Source organism: Protopterus annectens, chromosome 7.part1 (assembly GCF_019279795.1).
Source record: "Protopterus annectens isolate FY-2018-M chromosome 7.part1, PAN1.0, whole genome shotgun sequence".
Taxonomy (NCBI): domain Eukaryota; kingdom Metazoa; phylum Chordata; order Ceratodontiformes; family Protopteridae; genus Protopterus; species Protopterus annectens.
This window is the reverse complement of record NC_056740.1, coordinates 539,632,001-539,652,066: the sequence shown is the minus strand read 5'-3', so window position 1 is coordinate 539,652,066 and position 20,066 is coordinate 539,632,001. Positions and strand designations below refer to the sequence as shown.

Below are 20,066 nucleotides of genomic sequence, written 5' to 3'. Positions count from 1 at the left end.
TAGCTGCCAATTTTTCTTCAAAAGCATAATACTTCGAAGGTCACTGGAAAAAAAGTTATGTACTCACCATAACATTCCATCTGAGTAGTTATACTTCATTTTCTGCAAGCTGTGGGCATTCGGATCCGAGCCGGCAACTTTTTCCAAGCATCTGCTCCAAGCTCCTCCCTTTACCCATAATCCCTCACATCTACCTTCCCTCAGATCGAGTTTGCCACTATCCAAACTATCAGCAACTCAATAGCATCACTAACCTAGAACAGGTTCGGGGGAAGGAGGGAGGGACGGTTGCAGAAAATGAAGTATAACTACTCAGATGGAACGTTATGGTGAGTACATAACTTCTTTATCTGAAGTAGTTAACTTCATTTATCTGCAACCTGTGGGACAGAGTTCCCAGCTACCAAAACTCCTGGGAGGCCCTCATGGAAGGATATTCCTGAGCACCGCAGAGCCAAAGGATGCTCTCCCTCTAGAGATCAAATCCAACATATAATGAGAAATAAATATGTGACCTTGCCCAGATCGCTGCTGCACAGATATCATCCAGTGAAACCTTAGACCAAAAAGCAGATGTTGCCATAGATTTGGTAGAATGAGCTTTAACAGGACCAGTCGGGGACAGACATTTGTCCTTATACACTTGCAGTATACATTGTGTAATCCATCTAGCTAAGGAGACCTTGGAAATGGCTTTGCCCAAAAAGGGTCTAGAAAAGGACACAAATAACTGGTCAGACTTACGAAAGGGTTTAGTTCTATGTAACTAGAAACAAAAGTGTCAATGGACATCTAGCAAATGCAGTTTATATTCACCCTTGTTCTGAAAATTTGGAAACGAAACAGGCAGGTTAATCGACTGATTAATATTTGATTCAGAGGCAACTTTTGGTAAGAAGGAAAGGTTCGTGCGGAGTGAGACCCTATCTTTATGAAAGATCAAATAAGGGGGCATGGCAGACACAGCTTTAATCTCACAAACTCTCCTGGCCGAAGTAATGGCCACTAGGAAAGCTGTCTTCCAGGATAAGAATTTCAAATCTACTGGCGCTGCAGGTTCGAAGGGGGGAGCAACTAATGCCTGCAGAACTAGGGTAAGGTCCCAAGGAGGGACTGAGTTCGTAACCAGAGGGCGTAAAAAAAAGGTGCCTTTCAGAAAAGCTTTACAAAGTCTCAAAGAGGCCAGAGCATTCATATTTTCGCAGACATGAAAATTAGAGATGGCCGACAGTTGCACTTTTACCGTGGAGGAACTAGCCCCTTGTTGAAAAATATTGGCCAAAAACTCCCCAACACTGCAGGAACCGGGGCTGTAAAGGGATCTAGGTTCCTCTGAGAAGCCCAAATAGAGAAGCGTTTCCATTTGCTGTGATAGATCTTCCTAGTGGAAGCTTTGTGGGATGTCACCAGAATAGTCTTTACTGAAGACGACAGACCAGGAGTCCTAGCAATCAGGGGAACTGGAGCAACCAAGCCATCAGCTGTCCAAGTCGGGTGGACACATGCCCGATGGATGAGAGATGAGATCCAGGCAAGAATCCAGAATCCGAGGAGGAGTTAGCACATTAGACCAGAAGAAGGGGAACCACACCTGACGAGGCCAGAATGGGGCAATGAGGATCACTTTGCACCCCAGTCGGCAAGCTTTCTGAAGAAACTTCTGAATGAGAGGTAATGGGGGTAAGCATACAGCAACCCGGGAGGCCAAGCATGGATGAGAGCGTCTCACGGAGAGTCCCCTGGTGAGGGGATCAGATCGAAGAACTCGCTGCACTTTGTGTTGGAAGGAGATGCGAAGAGATCGCAGCAAGGCTGACCCCACGCAAGGAAGATTTCCTCCGCTATCGATTGTTTCAGAAACCACTTGTATGGCATTAGAATAGCCCGACTCAGTCTGTCTGCTAAAATGTTGGAGCATCACGGGATGTGCGTTGCAATCCGAAACAGACTGGTGGAGATTGCCCACTCCCACACTCTCATAGCCTTGCAACAGAGAGTGTAAGATCTGGTTCCCCCTTGTTTGTTGACGTACCAGACAACAGACATGTTGTCTGACTTAACTGCAATCGTCCCCGGGGGAAGAACACCGTGAAAGGCTTGCAACGCTAAAAGTCTTCATCTCTAGAACACTGATATGCAATCTGGTCTCGGTCTGGGACCATGTGCCTTGGACTGTCCTTCCCAAATAGTGTCCCCCCCCGCCTGAGCTGGGAGGCATCCATGGTCACTGTGGCTTGGGCTGGGGGTGCACTCTGCCAAGATTTCCAGCAACTGGAGACACCAGAAAAAAGATATCTTGCAGGCTCTGCTGATTCGAATTGGATAGTCCATGGGGGAGGTCTAGCCAAGACCACTGTACTGCCAGGGTCCACTAAAGCACCTGCATGTGAAGGCACGCACAGGGGAGGATTGAGATTGCTCCGGCCATGGAGCCTAAGGCTTGAAGAACATCGCTCGCCATTGGCAGCCTGGGGCCAAGGATCGCTGATACATGGGCCCGTAGGCTCTGGACCCTGTTCTCAAGTTAGAAAGTCTTTCAACTGTATGGTGTCCAGCCATGCCCCTATAAATTCCAAGGTCATTTGTCGGGTTCAAGCGGGACTTGGAGATGTTGATGGGAATCCCTAGATTGACTGCAAGATGCAGGAAGCAGTCTCTGGCCATGCAAAGAAGACGCTTAAGTGGCAGCAGCAAGGAAACACCTGAATTCCCTGAAGCCTCAGTTGAGCCACTATGACTGCCATAACCTTGGTGAACACCCTGGGGGCTGTGGTGAGACTAAAGGGAAGGGCTCTGAACTGGAAATGACTGGCTCCCAGCCAGAAGCAAAGGAATCTCCTGGAGCTTCTGCAAATTTTGATATGGTAGTAAGCATCCTGGAGGTCTATCGAGCATATCCAGTCACATTCTCGGAAGTATGGTAGAATGGACTGCAAGGTGACCATCCAGAATTTCTGCTTGGCTACAGTCAGGTTCAGCGTTGACAGGTCCAATATAGGCCTGAGGTCCCCTGTCTTTTTTGGGCGCTAAAAGGAACCTGGGGTAAATGCCTAATCCTGACTGAACTGGGGGGACCGATTCGATGGCTCGATTGCAAAGCTGCTTTGAAATCTCTTGCGCTGCCGCCTCCCTTTGAGCGGGTGGGACATCCAGGAGGCGCTTTGGTTGGACGGGCGGGGCAAAGAATGGAATGGAGTAGCCTCTGGATATTATTGGAAGCACCCAATGGTCCGCTGTAATACACTCCCAAGCTGTTAGGTGCAATGACAATCTTCCCCCGACTGGGTGGGCGGGGCTGTCCGAGAAGGTCTCCCTAGACCCAAAGTTCCTTGGCCCCCCCCCTCTGCCTCTGGGGCAGCATATGCCTTGTCCCCCTCCGCCTTTAGGGGATGAGTTGTCCTGAGAGTCCTGGGAAAACTGAGATTTTCAGAACCACATCTTCTTTTGCCCTCTCTGATTCCTAGAAAAGGAACTTTGAGGGTTAGAGATGCGGACTCTGATGGCAGACAGAGTCTTCCTGTTCTCCTCGCTCTGGACCAGGGTGTCAAGAACTGTCTTTCCAAACAGGGAAGAGCCATCAAAGGGAGCATTTGTGAATGACACCTTGAAGGGGTCCGCGAATTGACATAGTCTGAGCCAAGCGTGTCACCTCATAGCTACACCAGTCCCAGCCGCCCTAGCCGCTCCTTCCACGGCATGGGAAAGAAGACACATGGACGTATTCTAAACAGATTTGAGAGTCGACATTTTTGTGGAGAACAACTGCTTGTCCTCTGGCGACAAAGACTCTGGGGGTGACACAGCGAACTCTGTGACTAGGTCTCGCTGAAGTCATATGTCGTGTGCCAAATAATTCAGCGCTCGAATAGAAAACGTCGCTGAAAAAAACTCGCTTTCCAAACCGATCCACCACCCTAGACTCCGTTCCCGGAGGGTGCACCAAAGAACTTTCCTGTGCCAGTTCTCTCTTGGTGGCAGCTGCATCCACCATAGCATCTACCAGGCCTGTCTGTCTGAGGGAGGGGAGAGGATCCTGTCCGGGTGTTTAGTAGGTATTGGCTCTATGGTGTCAGGCTCCTTCCTTGCCCACATGGTAATAAGATCCACTAAGGGATCCGCAGGAGGGGACATCCAGGATGTAGAAGGGCCCATGCCAAAGGCCTCCAGGAATACTGACTCATCCGTAGAGGGTTTTGGGGCTGACCAACCTCCCTCTGGTGGAGGATCTCCATGATGTCTCCAAAGGAGACATCTTCGGGAGGTGATCTGAGGGAACCCTCACCTTCATCTAAGTCAGTATCTTCTGTGAGGGACTCGGGGGAGTCCATGTGCCTCCTTTTACACAAGTGCTTATGGGGACCCTCTTCAGTGGAAGTCTCTGAAGAGGACTCATAAGTCATGGGGGATTCCACAATGGGATCCACCTGGGGGTCCTCTAGCATGAGCTGTCCCTGGGACAAGCTGATGGGAGTCGTGACCACATCCATGGAAGCCTGGGTGGAGTCCAAGGCAATAGGCTGGGGTCTCAATCCTTGGGAGAGAACCCTCTCCACCACGTCGAACGCCGATGCAGAGCACACCTCCTTAGCAACCAACAAGGAGGAAGCTCTCTCCAGCTCTGCCGTGAGGCTTGGGGCCGAGGCTGAGGTAGCCATGGTTCCGAAGAAAAGGCTCGGATCCGACAATGTTGAAGCCGAAGACACCTCTGTTCCCTCGGATCCGACTCCCCGTTCTTGGCCCCGAGAGTTGCTCGGATCCGAACTGGTCTGATCCGAGGAACTCAAGGTAATCGCTGACGTCAAGGTTGGAGGAACCATCGGTGGCGAACCCTTAGCTGCTCGGATCCTCGGATCCATAAACCCCAAAACAGCAGGTCAGATCGGGGAAGGAGACACTGGATGTAAGAAGGGCATGGAGATCTCCTCTCTGGCTGGGGATGGGCCTGGCAAGACTCCCATTTGGATTTTGGTCTGAATGAACCTCCGCTTCATCCTGTCCATATCTAGCCCCGACAGACTCCAAGTCGAATGCGAGGAGGCGACCGACTCAGATTTGGCTGGTCAGTGCGACGACCTCAATGAAGGCCTCGGGTCCGAGGCCTCCGTCGGCGCCAGGGAGAACCTCGGGGAGCTGAGCCGAGGAGAGGTAGTCCTAATCACTTTTGAAGGTGGGCTAGGGAAAAACTCCCATTCTGAAGACCGCTTGCAATGCCTATCCCCTCTCTTGTCCTTATCTTTTTTCTCTTTTTCTTTTCCTTTAGTCCCCACTTCAGTAGGCTTAGTGGGAGGTTGAGTCTCAGCCTGGGGGGGCGGGGGGGGGGGTATTGGTCAAGGCTGCCGTGTCCAAGGCAGAAACTGATAGAAGGTCCTTAGTTACCAGCTTTGCTTTCCTTTCTTTTAGGGCCCTAGGGTTGAACCCTGTACACACATTACAAGGTAAAGAAAGATGGGGAACACCCAGACAAGTAACACACAGGGCCATCAGCCTGTGAAAGCTTGTGGCCACACACTGTGCATTTTTTAAAAGTCGGTTTTGGCTGCTCAGCCACAGTAAAAAGGAAACCACTCAGCCAAAACTTAAGCCAAAACCACCACACACACTAAGGTCGGGTTAGGCCTACTACACTACCTTACTAACTTGAACTAACTTTTTTTTTTTGAACAAAAAAACGATGAACAGCGAAGGAGAGAAAGGGTTAACTAACGACCACACACACTCACTGAAAATACAAGAAAAAACTATCACTTACTGTACCCAACTTGGAGCTAAAGACACCACAATGCCTATGCATGCAAACGAGATCTGAGGGAATGTAGGAGATGTGAGAGATTATAGGTAAGGGGAGGAGCTTGGAGCAGATGCTTGGAAAAAGTTGCTGGCTTGGATCCGATATGGATCTGAATACCCAAAGTTTGCAGATAAATGAAGTTAACTACTTCAGATACTTAGTTACAAAGGGACAAGAATACTTAGAAGGGATCAGCCTTGTTGGTAATCCAAGAAGTACTTGTAATGTTTCCCCCCATATTGATCCCCAAAATAGGTTGAATGTTCTGGTTATTTCTTTTACACACAATCTCCTTTTGTATTGTAGAGATCAAAGTAGTGGGATACCCCCTGCCCAAAAACAACTCCGTGAGTGTCTCACACTGCAAAAGGAAATTGTGCAATGTGAGACACTCACGAAGTTGTTTTTGGCCAGGGGATATCCCACTACTTTCATCTCTACAAGTACTTTTTGGATTACCAACAAGGCTGATCCCTCTAAATATTATTTTCCCTTTGTAACTAAGTTTTCCAATGACCATCAAGGTATTATTACGATTTTAAAGAAAAATTGGCAGCTATTTTGGAGTGACCCTGGAATTTTAAACCAGGTGGGAGACGTGCCACGGATAGTATTTAGGAAAGGTTGCAGCATCAAGCAATTACTTGAAAGTGAAAATGTTTTTTATAGTAGTCTCACCATAATTGGGAAAAAAAATGTTGTTGCTGTTCTTAATGTCATTTGGTTATGAACTGTGATCACACATTAAGGTAAATCATACATCCTTTAAATCTAATGGTAAATTTTCTTGTAATTCTAAAGGGGTTGTTTATGCTGCCTTGTTCCAGCACTGTGATGTGTTTTACATTGGGAAAACCAAAAGAAAGTTCAGGGACAGAATTTGTGAGCATTATAGGGACATTAAAAATGGCAACAGAAATAATGCCTTATTTAAGCACATAGAAAAACATTCAACACACTGTTTTTTGTTTGCTGTTGTTGAAGGAGCACAAATAGACCCTAGAGGAAGTCCTTGGGAAGATTATTTAGAATTTAGGAAACTTTGCTGGCAAATTAAATTAAATGCCTGCAACCCCCCCCCCCCACCCCCACCCAGGTCTCAATAACAAAATCAGTATTGGCAGCTTAGTAAGGCTGCACGCTCATATGTTATATAGATGCAACATTTTTAAGCTGTAAATGTACAAATGTGTTTTTGTGTACACATTATTATTAATTAGAATATCTTTTACTATTTTTTATGGTAATAATGTTTTTTTACTTCTGTTTTACTTTAAAATTTATCTATGAATTTTTTTTTGTAGTTTTAAAGAAGGTCTGTTGACAATTAATGTAATGAGAGGTTTAATTGGCTTATGTCATGTGTTCTAACAGGTTTTAGTATATTTAAAAGGAGTGTATAAAGCTTTCATTCTGATGAAGTCTTTTGTTACAATCTGACGAAAGCACTCAATAAAAAGTACAGTTTTGTACCTACCATAAATGTAGATGTCCGATAGATATGCAACTGCAGTCATAACATATGGGTTGTCCTGCCTCAGGCAGCCCTCGGTCGGCCGGATTCCAAAGTCTGGGTCCGACGTCGGCTGATGTCGCATTTCTCTCCGACGTCAGAGCGGCTGGAGTACATAAGCATCAGCCGATGCCATTTTCTTCAGTGTTTCTTGCCCCAGATGCCAGGTGCCCTCCAAGGAAGGCTGTAATCAAATTGGAAGACAAAAACAGGATTCCAGACAAATAAATGAGCAATAAACAGATACACCATAACAGATATCCCCAGCTAAGAGAAACAGGGATAGGAGTGGACCCTAGGCATAGAGGGGTATGGGGGGAGGGAAAATCCGACTGCAGTTGCATATCTATCGGACATCTACATTTATGGTAGGTACAAAACTGTACTATGTCCTTCAAGAATGCAACTGCAGTCATAACATATGGTTAGAATACCATAGCTTAGCTGGGGGAGGAGGAATGCTCTAGGAAAAAGATGGTGTGGCAATCAAACCCTGCAGGACTGCCGAAGCAAAGCCTGCTCTGGATCTGGAGTATAGAGGGAGATTGTAGTGTTTGGAGAATGTATGCACGGAGCTCCATGTAGCAGCTTCTAGAATGTCCTTAGTAGGCACCCCTCTTAAGAATGCTGTAGAGGTGGCTGTAGCTCTGGTGGAATGTGGTCTGACATTAGCTGGAACAGTCTTTCCATGAAAGGAATAACAGAATCTGATGCAATGTCCAATCCATTTTGAAATAGTCTGTTTTGAAATTGCTTTTCCTTGGACTGCAGGGGCGTAAGCTACAAAAAGTTGTTCAGACTTCCTACTGGTCTTGGTTCTGTCCAGGTAGTATCGAAGTTGTATGTGAATGTCCAAGGTATGTAACAGTCTTTCCCCCTTATTCTCAGGATTGGGGAAGAAAGCAGGCAGATGAATGGCTTGATTTAAAGAAACCCTAGATACCACCTTTGGCATAAAAGTAGGGTTGGTCCTTAATGAAACCCTGTTTCTATGGAAAATTATGAACGGTGGTATTGCCATTAGGGCCTGTAGTTCCGAAACCCTTCTTGCTGAGGTAATTGCCAACAGGAAAGCTGTCTTCCATGAGAGAAATTGCAAGTCAACTGAAGCTGCTGGCTCAAATGGAGGTAGAGTCAGTTTTTCTAGAACAAAATTGAGGTCCCAGGCTGGCACTGGAGCCTTTCTTGGTGGCTTAATGTTCTTGATTCCCCTGAGGAATTGCCTTAGCAAAGGATGTGAAAAGACAGGCGGATCAGTGTTATATCTAGCTGAAATAGCTGATGCATGTATCTTTATGGAAGAATATGAGAGTCCATTCTTTAGCATATCTGCCAAATATTCCAGGATGAGTGGGATGTTCAATAATGATGCATCATGTCCCTTGCTGGTATTCCAAATGCTGAATCTCTTCCATTTTGCTAAGTAAACCTTTCTGGTGGATGGTCTTCTAGCCTCTGTTAGTATCCGCTGAACTTCCTTGGAGAGAGATAGGTTGAGGTTATTCATGGGATCTCCAAGGCTGTTAGCTGCAGTGTCTGAAGGTTTGGATGCACTGTTTTGAAGTTGTGTTGAGTCAAAAGTAGAGGCCATTGGGGAAGGGCCCACTTCTTGGTGTGACATATGCTCCGTAGTAGTGGATACCAGTGTTGTCTTGGCCAGTCCGGAGCTATTAGGATCCCCTTGGGTCTCTGCTTTGATCTTTAGTAATAATGAGGTCATCAGTGGCAGAGGTGGGAATGCATAGATTTTTAGGAAGTTCCAGTTGAATGAGAGAGCATCTATTTTCCAAGCTTGTGGATGATATGTCCTTGAGCAGAATTTTTGTAGATGATGGTTGAGGTGAGAGGCAAATAGGTCTACTTCTGGCCTGCCCCATGTCGAAGTGAGCTGTGTGAAGATCTTCGGATGTAACCTCCACTCGTGTGGCTCTGTGAAATTCCTGCTTAGGCTGTCCGCCAGCACATTGTCTTTGCCTGGAACAAACTGGGATTGTAACTGAATGTTTAGGCTCAGTGATTTTTCCCAAAGATGCATTGTCAGTCTGCAAAGGGGGTAAGAATGGGTGCCCCCTTGCTTGTTTATATACCACATCACAGTGGTGTTGTCTGTCCATATCAGTAAATGGCCTTGCTAAAGTTGGTGTTGAAAGGCCTCGATGGCATGCATTACTGCCAGCATTTCCTTTTGGTTTATATGCAGATGTGTTTCCTCTAGAGACCATTGTCCTTGTATACACCTGCCTTCCATGTGTGCCCCCCATCCAAGGTCTGAGGCGTCTGTGGTCATGGTCTGTGTTATCTGTGGTTTTTTGAATGACATACCTGTGTTTGCCTGGCTTACCGAGGCCCACCATAGGAATTCCTTTTGTAGGCATGGAATGAGCGGTATGGTTGTCTCTAAGTTGTTGCTGTGCTGAGACCATAGGCTTTTTAGGTACCACTGAAGCTTTCTCATGTGTAGTCTTGCTAATGGAACCAGGAGAATGCAGGATGCCATGTAACCCAGGGCCTGTAGGAATCTCCTTGCAGTCATCTGGGTAAGTTTTGCCAAACCTCTGAAATAATGAGTTAACTTCTCTTGCTTGTCTTCTGTTAGGTAAGCCATTTGAGAGGCTGTGTCTAATTTGGCTCCTAAGAAGATTATTTGCTGGGATGGCTGAAGTCTTGACTTTTGGAAGTTGACTGTGTATCCCAGAGCTTGAAGTAATCGTATGACATAGTCCAAGTTTTTTGTCAACATCAATTTGTCGTCCGCTTGTATGAGGCAGTCGTCCAGGTATGGGTAAATTTGGATCCCCTGGAGCCTGCAATGAGCAATTACTGAAGCCAGGCATTTTGTGAATACTCTGGGCGCAGTAGATAAGCCAAATGGCAATGCTGAGAATTGATAATGCTCTGGCCCTGCAAGAAATCTGAGGTATCTTCTGCAGCTGTGTCTGATAGGGACATGCAGGTATGCCTCCTTGAGGTCCAGAGTAATCAGCCAAGACCCCTTGCCCAGCATGGGAAGGAGTTGCTGTAGAGTCAGCATTTTGAACTTTGGTACTATGAGAAAGGTGTTTAATGCGGACAAATCCAGTATTGGTCTCCATTGAGATTCTTTTCTTGGAACAAGGAACAGTCTAGAGTAAAACCCCTGGCCTTGTTCTTGTTGTGGAGTCAGCAGAGAGATTTGCTTGATAGCCACTGCCCTCTGGTTTTGTGGTAGGTTTGGCATGCCTTGTTTTCTTGGTAAGGTATGAAAATGGAACCTGTAACCTCAGTCTATAATGTCCAAAATCCATTTGTCCTTTGTCAATCTGTGCCAATTGTCTGCAAACAGAGATAATTTCCCGCCCAAGGGAGCTTCTATTTGTTCCCTGGTAGGTGGAAGTAGAGGAAAGTCACTGAGATTGTGGCTGTGGGGCAGGTGAAACCCCTGTGTTACTTCTTTGGTTTGCTGGCTGCCATTGTCGTCCCCTGTAAGGACCTCTGTATTGTCCTCTTCCTCGGCCACGTCTGTTTTTACCCCTTTGAAATTTTTCAGGATTAGGAAAGGACCAGTTTTTTGAAGGCCAATTCCTACTGAATCTGGGGGGTTGAACCTGGAGGAAATCTTTCACCGTCTGAACTGATTTTGCTTTTTCCTCGATGGACTTTAACACATCCTTAGCATTAGCACCAAAAAGCTTGTTCTTTTCCAAAGGTGCATCCAGAGGTTTTGCCTTTACATGATCTGGTAGAGGTTGATCTTTTAACCATGCATGTCTACGAATGACTGCCCCTGTCATAGCTGCCCTACATGAAGCTTCCAGTGCATAATATCCACACTGCAGGAAGTGATTGCTTACTTGCTGAGAGTTATGTACAGCTTCCTGCAAAGACTTCCTGTCTAAAGGATCAGGAGAGGCCAATGTTTTCTGTAAATCCTCTAACAGGAAATCCTAATATTGTAACATATGAAAAAGGCAATTCAAAGCTCTCATAGATAAAGTAGTGGAGGTGTAAACCTTTTTACCCCATCTCTCTAATGACCTAGCTTCCCTGTTGGAGGGCAAAGGATTTTTAGAGGTGGAAGCTGAAACACCTTTAGGTCCCTGAGAAATAGTTTCCAAATCAGCAGTATGGGCCCTGAATAAATGAGAATGTGTTTCTGGGACTCTGTAATACCTGTCTGGCTTGGCTGGAGCAGGAGGAAGAGAATCAGGGGTAACACTAGAGTAAGAATATAAATCATCCAAAACATCAAGCACAGGAGGAATAGCTAAGGGCCTGTGCTGGGGCTTTTTAAGGAAAGTTCGAAGGCGCTTTCTGGAATCAGAATATTCCTGGCCTTGCCACTTGAAATGTTCCCTCATGGTATGCAGAACTTCCCCAAAAGAAATATCCTCAGGAGGGGAGGCCGAGGGGATGGAATCCTCTGCATCCGAGTCCTCATAGGTCTGGAAGAGCTCTTCCTGGCCATCTGAATGGACAGAGTCCTCAGAATCTTCATCTGAAGGAATAGGGTCAGAGGGCTCAACCCGGGGCCTTTTATCAGGAGGCTGGGATCCTCTCTCAGGATGGGCCTGTGAACCTCTAATCATAGAAATTAAGTCAGCAGCCATAGTCATGATTTGTGTCTCTGGAGTAGGCTGAGGTAAGGCTTTAGCAGTAAGATGCTTGGTCTTGCTGGCTGCCTTAGCCCTAGTGTAGGCCTTAATAGACGTGGCCATAGGAGGCCTGGCAGCTCCACGTGCAGGAGTGACCTTATCTACAGCAATGGTCTCGGGCATTTCCTCGGTTTCGGTATCTGGAGGAAAATCAATAACTGGCGGAGTGATATCCGGAATCGGAGTAGTCGGTAATGCAGTGTCTTCGGTTCGGAGCGGTGGAATAACCGTCTCAGGGGGAACCGGAGCACTCGCGGTAGGTTTTGGCGTGGAGTCGGTGGTAGACGCGGGCCGAGGATGTCGGTCCCGGTCTTTTCGTTTCTTGGGAGTTTGCGATGTCGGTAGTTCCGACGGCATTGTATAAGCAAATTTTTCGCCGAAAAAATCTTCAGCGAACTCCGCCCGGTGCCTGAGAGTGCGCTTGTTGAAGCGAGCACAGGCTACACAGGCCGAGACGTCGTGGTCTGGGCCAAGGCAAGGAAGACAGTAAGAGTGGAAATCCTTATGAGGTATTTGTTTACCACAAGAAAGACAATTGTTAACTTTTTCAGTAATTTCCGACATCGGCTGAGGCAAGAAAAGGTCCCCAACGGGGTACTTAGCTTTTTTGATGACTTCGGAATCGAAGAATACAGGAGCTGACCGACCGGCACTTGCGAACTGCTTCTGCTTCGGGCACCGCGCGGCAAGAAAGACTGAAGAAAATGGCGTCGGCTGATGCTTATGTACTCCAGCCGCTCTGACGTCGGAGAGAAATGCGACATCAGCCAACGTCGGACCCAGACTTTGGAATTTGGCCGACCGAGGGCTGCCTGAGGCAGGACAACCCATATGTTATGACTGCAGTTGCATTCTTGAAAGACATCGTTTGTTTGATCACCCTGGTGGAGTTCTTGTGACACTGTGTTCCAGGCTTGGCTCATCTTTTGGTTGTATAAGTTTTTCTTCGTTTTGGTTATAGCCACAGTAGTAGGCTAGAAAGATGGCTACCCTGTTGAAAACTGCAGTAGAACCAAACTTATCTGCTCTTCCCTGGTGACGTGGGTGTTGCAACAATAAGGACCAGAAGTTTTTTTTTTTTAAGATCTCTACTTGGTTAAGTTGACTGAATTTTCTCTGCTATTCTAGCACTGATGAGCATTTAAATCTGTCTTGCTGAGATAGACCATTAAAATACAAACTACATACATTTACTAAATATTCAGAAATTAACAGGCTATAAAACAAAACATCAACCATCAAAGAATAAACAAGAATATGAACTGATATGCATTCCTCAGTATTACCTTTCATTAGTTGGCGACTTTGCCATTTCCTCAATGCCAGGTACCTCAGGAATTGGATTTTTCTAAAGAACAAATCATAAAATATCTTATTAAAATTCAAAATAACTACAATATCAAAAAGGTTTAATGTAGATGTCACCATCTACTAAATGCAACTTTGATTTATTTCAATAAAGGCATTTACTACAGTATTCATACTGCTTAAAGAAAACAGAAAATAATGCATCTCAGTACCAAAATGCTAAATGTTATACACAAAACTAACTGAAACAAATAGCTAACTTTAAAAAGTCACTTTCATAAACTTGTCAGTGTGACTACTACAGAGAGAAGAAATACCTAATTTGGTTTGACTATCTACATGGTGGGACAGACAGAAAAAGAATGCACAGGACAGAGATAGAGAACAGCATTCTCAGAACTGATGCCTATGACTGCCGTCAGGACAAGAGGGAAACCAGGAAAGAAAAAGTGGGGGAAATGTAAAAGCTCGTTGACCACCACACCTCTCAGTGAAGAAATCTGGACAAAGCTTAAAATAGTGGAAGGACAAGGGATCAAAAAAGTACAGATTTAAATACTTTTCTTAAAAACTTTAGAAATTTTTAGTCATTAAAACAGGATTTGTGTTAATATGCATTTTTCTAAAGGGTATGAAGTCTGAACCCCAAACGCATGGCATTATTTAGTGAGTTCAATACACAGTGATTTGCCAGAAAACCACACATTTTATGAAGAACCAATTAAAATACAAGGCAAAAATCTGGACATTCAGCAAAAACTAGGACAGTTGAGAGGTATGTTGACAACTTAAATCAAGATAATATAGACAAGCATAATACTGAGGAAGGCCTGGAAAGGAGATTAACTACATGCCAAACAAAATCTCCAAGGAAAAGTCTTTCTAAAATCTGGCCTACAAAGTTATATCTGAAGGATCACGTTGACAAAGAAGTGAGGCAGAATGTGAGCTGGACTGAAAAGAATAACATCTGACAAAGGGTTGAAATGGAGAAGAGGAAATAGGAAAAGTACAGTTTTGTACCTACCATAAATGTAGATGTCCAATAGGTATGCATCTGCAGTCATCACATATGGGTTGTCCTGCCTCAGGCAGCCCTTCGGTCGGCCGGATTCCAAAGTCTGGGTCCGGCGTCGGCTGATGTCGCCCCTTCCCCGACGTCAGAGCACCTGGGGTATAAAAGCATCAGCCGACGCTATCTTCCTCAGTTTTTCTTGCCCCAGATGCCAGGTGCCCTCAAAGGAAGGCTAAATTTGGAGAAATGCAATAAATTCCAGACATGCACAAAAATATACATATACATATATAAAAACAAATACACCATAATAGATAACCCCAGCTAGCTATGAGAGGGAAATGTACCCAAGAAATACCACAGAGGGGAAGGAGGGAGGGTAAACCAACCTGACTGCAGATGCATACCTATCGGACATCTACATTTATGGTAGGTACAAAACTGTACTATGTCCTTCAAGGATGCATCTGCAGTCATCACATATGGGTAGAATACCATAGCCAATCTGGGGGTGGAGGATCTATGTAAAGGATGGTGTAGCTAAAATGCCCTGCAGGACTGCCGTAGCAAAGCCTGCTCTGGATCTGGAATATAAAGGTAAGTTGTAATGCTTGGAAAATGTATGCACGGAGCTCCATGTAGCAGCTTCTAAAATGTCCTTGGTAGCCACCCCTCTTAAGAAGGCTGTGGAGGTGGCTGTGGCTCTGGTCGAATGAGGTCTAATGTTAGTTGGCACAGTTTTTCCATGAAAGGAGTAACAGAAACGAATGCAATTCCCTATCCATTTTGAAATTGTCTGTTTTGAAATTGCTTTTCCTCGTGCACCAGCAGCATATGCTACAAACAACTGGTCAGTTTTTCTGTAATTTTTTGTTCTGTCCAAGTAGTATCGCAACTGCCTGTGTATGTCCAGGGTGTGCAGGAGCTTTTCCCCTTTTTGTGGATTTGGAAAGAAGGTAGGCAGGTGAATAGCTTGGTTTAATGAGACCCTAGATACCACCTTTGGCATAAATGAAGGATTGGTTCTCAATGAGACTCTGTCTTGATGAAAAATAAGAAATGGCTGTACTGCCATGAGGGCCTGTAACTCAGATACTCTTCTTGCTGAGGTTATGGCCAGAAGGAAGGCAGTCTTCCAAGAGAGGAACTGTAGTTCTGCAGATGCTGCTGGTTCAAAGGGAGGCAACGTTAGTTTTTCCAACACGAAGTTAAGGTCCCAAGTAGGCACTGGTGGTTTCCTTGGAGGATTGATGTTTTTAATTCCTCTTAGAAACTGTCTCAGCAGAGGATGAGAGAAGACAGGTGGATCAGTATTGTACTCTGCAGAAATTGCTGAAGCATGAATTTTAATAGAAGAGTAAGACAGGCCATTGTGGAGCATTTCTGCCAAATATTCCAGGATATGTGCCATGTTCATAACTGTTGCATCTAGGCCCTTTGAGGTGCTCCAGGTGTGAAATCTTTTCCATTTTGCTGAGTATGCCTTTCTTGTGGAAGGCCTGCGAGCTTCCATGATATCCTTCACTCTCTTGGATAGCTTATCCTGGTGATGAGTCAAGGTATTTTCCAGGCAGCTAGTTGTAATGTTTTCAGGTTGGTATGCAGAGTTTTGTAATTGTGCTGTGTCAGGAGAAGCGGCCATTGTGGCAGAAGCCATGGTTTTGTCTGTGACATGCTCTTTAGCAATGGGTACCAGTGCTGTCTTGGCCAGTCCGGAGCTATCAGAATCACTCTTGGCTGCTCTGCCCTGATCTTCAGTAAGACCTTGGTCATTAATGGAAGGGGTGGGAATGCATACACTGTTAGAGATCTCCAGCTGAAAGAGAGAGCGTCCACTTTCCATGCTTGTGGGTGGTATGTCCTTGAGCAGAATTTCTCCAGCTGATGATTGCGTGGGGAGGCAAAGAGGTCTAAGTCCGGTCTCCCCCAAGATTGTGCTATCTGATGGAAGATGTCTGGGTGCAGCATCCATTCGTGTGCATCCATGATGTTCCTGCTTAAGCTGTCCGCCAGTATATTGTCCTTTCCTGGTACAAACTGGGATTGCAGCTGTATATTGAGAGTGAAGGAAAGTTCCCATAGATTCATTGCCAGTCTGCAAAGAGGGTAGGAATGGGTGCCTCCTTGCTTGTTTATGTACCACATAACTGTAGTGTTGTCTGTCCTTATTAGTAGGTGGCCTTGATGTAGAAATAACTTGAAGGCCTCGATTGCATGTATCACTGCCAGCATTTCCTTTTGGTTTATGTGCATGCGTAGCTCTTTTTGTGACCATAGTCCTTGAATGCATCTTCCTTTCATGTGCGCTCCCCATCCGTGGTATGAAGCGTCCATTGTAATGGTTTGGCTGGCTATTGGTTTGCTGAAGGGCAAACCCTTGTTTGACTGGCTTGCTTGAGCCCACCACAGAAATTCCCTTTGAAGGCATGAGTGGTATCAAAGTTTCCAAGCTGTGACTGTATAAACTCCTTAGGTACCACTGGAGTTTCCTCATATGTAGCCTTGCTTGAGGAATCAGAAGAATGAAAGAAGCCATGTAACCCAGGGCCTGCAGTATTTTTCTTGCAGACAGCGGAGTTTGTCTTGACAGGTTTGTGAAGTAATCCGGTAGTTGGTTTTGTTTTTCTTCTGTGAGGAAAGCCATTTGGGTGGTTGTGTCTAGATCCGCACCCAGAAAAGTTATTCTTTGGGATGGTACAAGTCTTGACTTGTGAATGTTGACTGTATATCCCAAGGCCTGAAGAAGATAGATGGCATAGTTCAAGTGTTTTACCAGAATTTGTTGGCTGTCCGCTTGTATAAGGCAGTCGTCCAGATACGGGTATATTTGCATCCCCTGAAGTCTGCAGTGTGCAATTACTGATGCCAGGCATTTCGTGAATACTCTGGGTGCAGTAGATAAGCCAAAGGGCAATGCTGGGAATTGATAATGCTCTGAACCTGCAAGAAATCTGAGGTGTCTTTTGCAGCTTTGTCTAATAGGGACATGCAGGCATGCCTCCTTGAGGTCCAGAGTTACCAGCCAAGACCCCTTGCCCAGCATGGGAAGGAGTTGCTATAGAGTCAGCATTTTGAATTTTGGCACAATGAGATAAGTATTGAGTGCGGACAAGTCGAGAATAGGCCTCCATTGCTTTTCTTTTCTTGGAACAAGGAAGAGTCTGGAATAAAATCCTTGACCTTTTTCTGCGAGAGGAACCTTTTCTATTGCTTTCATTTTCATTAAGTTGGAGATTTGTTTCAAAGCCTCTGCCCTTTGATTTGGTGGCAGGTCTGGCATGCCTTTTCTTTTCGGTAATGTGTGGAAATGGAACCTGTATCCTTTGTCTATTATTTGTAGTGTCCATTTGTCCCTTGTAATAATGTGCCAATTTTCTGAAAATAAGGAAAGCTTTCCACCCAAAGGTGCTTTTAATTGAGCCCTGGTTGGCGGTGTCAAAGTAAAGTCATTGAGTCTGTCCTTGTGCAGCAGTTGTAGGCCCTGCACTACCTCTCTGGTTGGGAGGCTGCCATTGACGTCCTCTGTAGGAGCCTCTAGTTTGCCCTCTACCTCTGGCATGCCTGTTCTTGCCTCTGAAATCTGTCTGTGTCTGGAAATGACCAGTTCTTGGAAGGCCAATTCCTGCTGAATCTTGGTGGTTGGACTTGCATAAAATCTTTGACTGTTTGTACAGATTTTGCCTTTTCTTCAAATTTCTTTAAGACCTCCTGAGCAGTGGAGCCAAATAACTTTTGCTTTTCCAGTGCAGCATCCAGAAGCTTTGCTTTAACATGGTCTGGCAGAGATTGTTCCTTCAGCCAAGCATGCCTACGTATGACCTGTCATAGCTGACCTACATGAAGCTTCCAATGCATCATAACCACACTGCAAGAAATGGTTGCTAACCTGTTGAGAGTTATGTACCAGATCCTGAAGTGATTTGCGATCTAGGGATTCAGGTGAGGACAGCTTTTTATGCAATTCATCTAACAAATATTCTTGGTACTGTATCATATGAAATTGACAGTTTAAAGCCCTCATAGAAAGGGTAGCAGAAGTATACACTTTTTTACCCCATCGCTCTAAAGCCCTGGACTCCCTTTCAGAGGGGAGTGGATTTTTTGTAGTGACAGCTGCAACCCCTTTAGGGCCCTGGGAAATAGTTTCTGGATCAGCAGAGTGGGCCTTGTAAAGGAAAAGATGTGATTCCGGGACCCTGTAGAACCTATCGGGTTTGGCAGGAGCCGGAGGGAGAGTGTGAGGGGTTGTGCTAGATTCAGAATGCACATCATCAATGACATTCAAAACAGGGGGAATAGCCAAAGGTCTATGCTGAGGCAAATGCAAGAAGGTCCTTAATCTCTTCCTGGAATCAGAGAATTCCTGGCCCTGCCATTGGAAATGCTCCCTCATAGTGTGCAGAGTTTCCCCAAAAGACAGTTCTTCAGAAGGGGAGGCCGAAGGGATAGATTCCTCTGCATCTGAATCCTCGTACGCCGAAAAAGCCTCCTCCTGGTAGTCCGAGAGAGCAGAGCCATCAGAGGCCTCATCAGAGGAGAGGGGATCGGAGGGCTCAACCCTGGGCCTTTTTTCTGTAGGAGGATGAGAGCCCCTGTCAGGATGAGGCTGAGAGCCCCTAATTAATGAAATAAGGTCCTCTGCTAGACTAAGGATCTGAGAACCTGTAGAGGGTCCCTGAGGGATAACCCTGGGAGGCATAGATTTTGAGAGTTTAGCAGCTTTAGCCCTAGAGAATGCCTTAATAGACATGGATGCAGGAGGCCTGGCTGCACCATGTGCTGGTGTAGTTTTGTCTAAGGGAATGGTGTCGGAGGGTTCCTGGACACCAGATTCCAATGGAAATTCAACAACCGATACAATAGTGGCCTCCGGGGCCGAGGTTGTCGGTTGTACAGTTTCGGTGGATGGTAGTACCAAGGACTCTGTTTCAGCCGAGACCGAGACACTCGCGGTAGGCCTGGCCGTGTTTTCAGCCGAAACCGCGGACCGCGTGTATCGGTCCTTGTCCTTCCGTTTCTTTAATAAATGAGAAGTCGGAGTCTCCGACGGCATTTTGTAAGCAAAACTAGCCCCAAATAATTCCTCTGCAAACTCCGACCGACGTCTTAGAGTGCGTCGGTTGAAGGAAGCACAGGTGGAACAGGCCGAGACGTCGTGGTCTGGGCCTAGGCAAGGTAGGCAGTAAGAGTGGAAATCCTTATGAGGTATTTGTTTCCCACAAGTTAAGCAATTATTAATTTTATCTGACATCGGCTGAGGCAAGAAAGAGTCCCCAATGGGGTACTTAGCTTTTGAAGTCTTCGGTTTAGCTGAATTACAGGAGCTGGCCGACCGGCACTTGCAAACTGCTTCTGCTTTGGGAATCACGCGGCAAGAAAGACTGAGGAAGATGGCGTCGGCTGACGCTTTTATACCCCAGGCGCTCTGAGGCGGGAAGGGTGACATCAGCGGCGCGGACCCAGACTTTGGAATCCGGCCGACCGAAGGGCTGCCTGAGGCAGGACAACCCATATGTGATGACTGCAGATGCATCCTTGAAGGACATCGAAAGATTGTATGGAATGAAAAAGGGAGAAAGAATAAAGCTGCAAATATCAGGAGCCTATGAAAGAGAAGGGGACAGCTGTAGGCACTTGGGAGTAAGAGAGCACTGGAAAAGTACAGTTTTGTACCTACCATAAATGTAGATGTTCGAGGATTCCCTTGCTGCAGTCCTGACAATTGGGTATAGTCCGCGTCCCAGTCGGCCCGAATACCAGAGTATAAGGCTGACGTCGGTCATGGCGCCTTAGACTGACGTCAGTACGTCA

General features: G+C 46.0%; 1 protein-coding gene across 5 annotated transcripts in view; it reads right to left on the bottom strand.

Moving 5' to 3' along the window:
• ZNF280D (zinc finger protein 280D) overlaps positions 1 to 20,066 on the bottom strand; it is a 3,097,091-nt gene that overhangs the window by 30,480 nt on the left and 3,046,545 nt on the right. For all 5 annotated transcript variants that reach the window (XM_044078966.1, XM_044078968.1, XM_044078970.1 and 2 more), the window contains one exon: positions 13,219 to 13,280. In XM_044078966.1, coding sequence (XP_043934901.1) covers positions 13,219 to 13,280 — 62 coding nt within the window. The remainder of the gene's footprint in view (positions 1 to 13,218; positions 13,281 to 20,066) is intronic.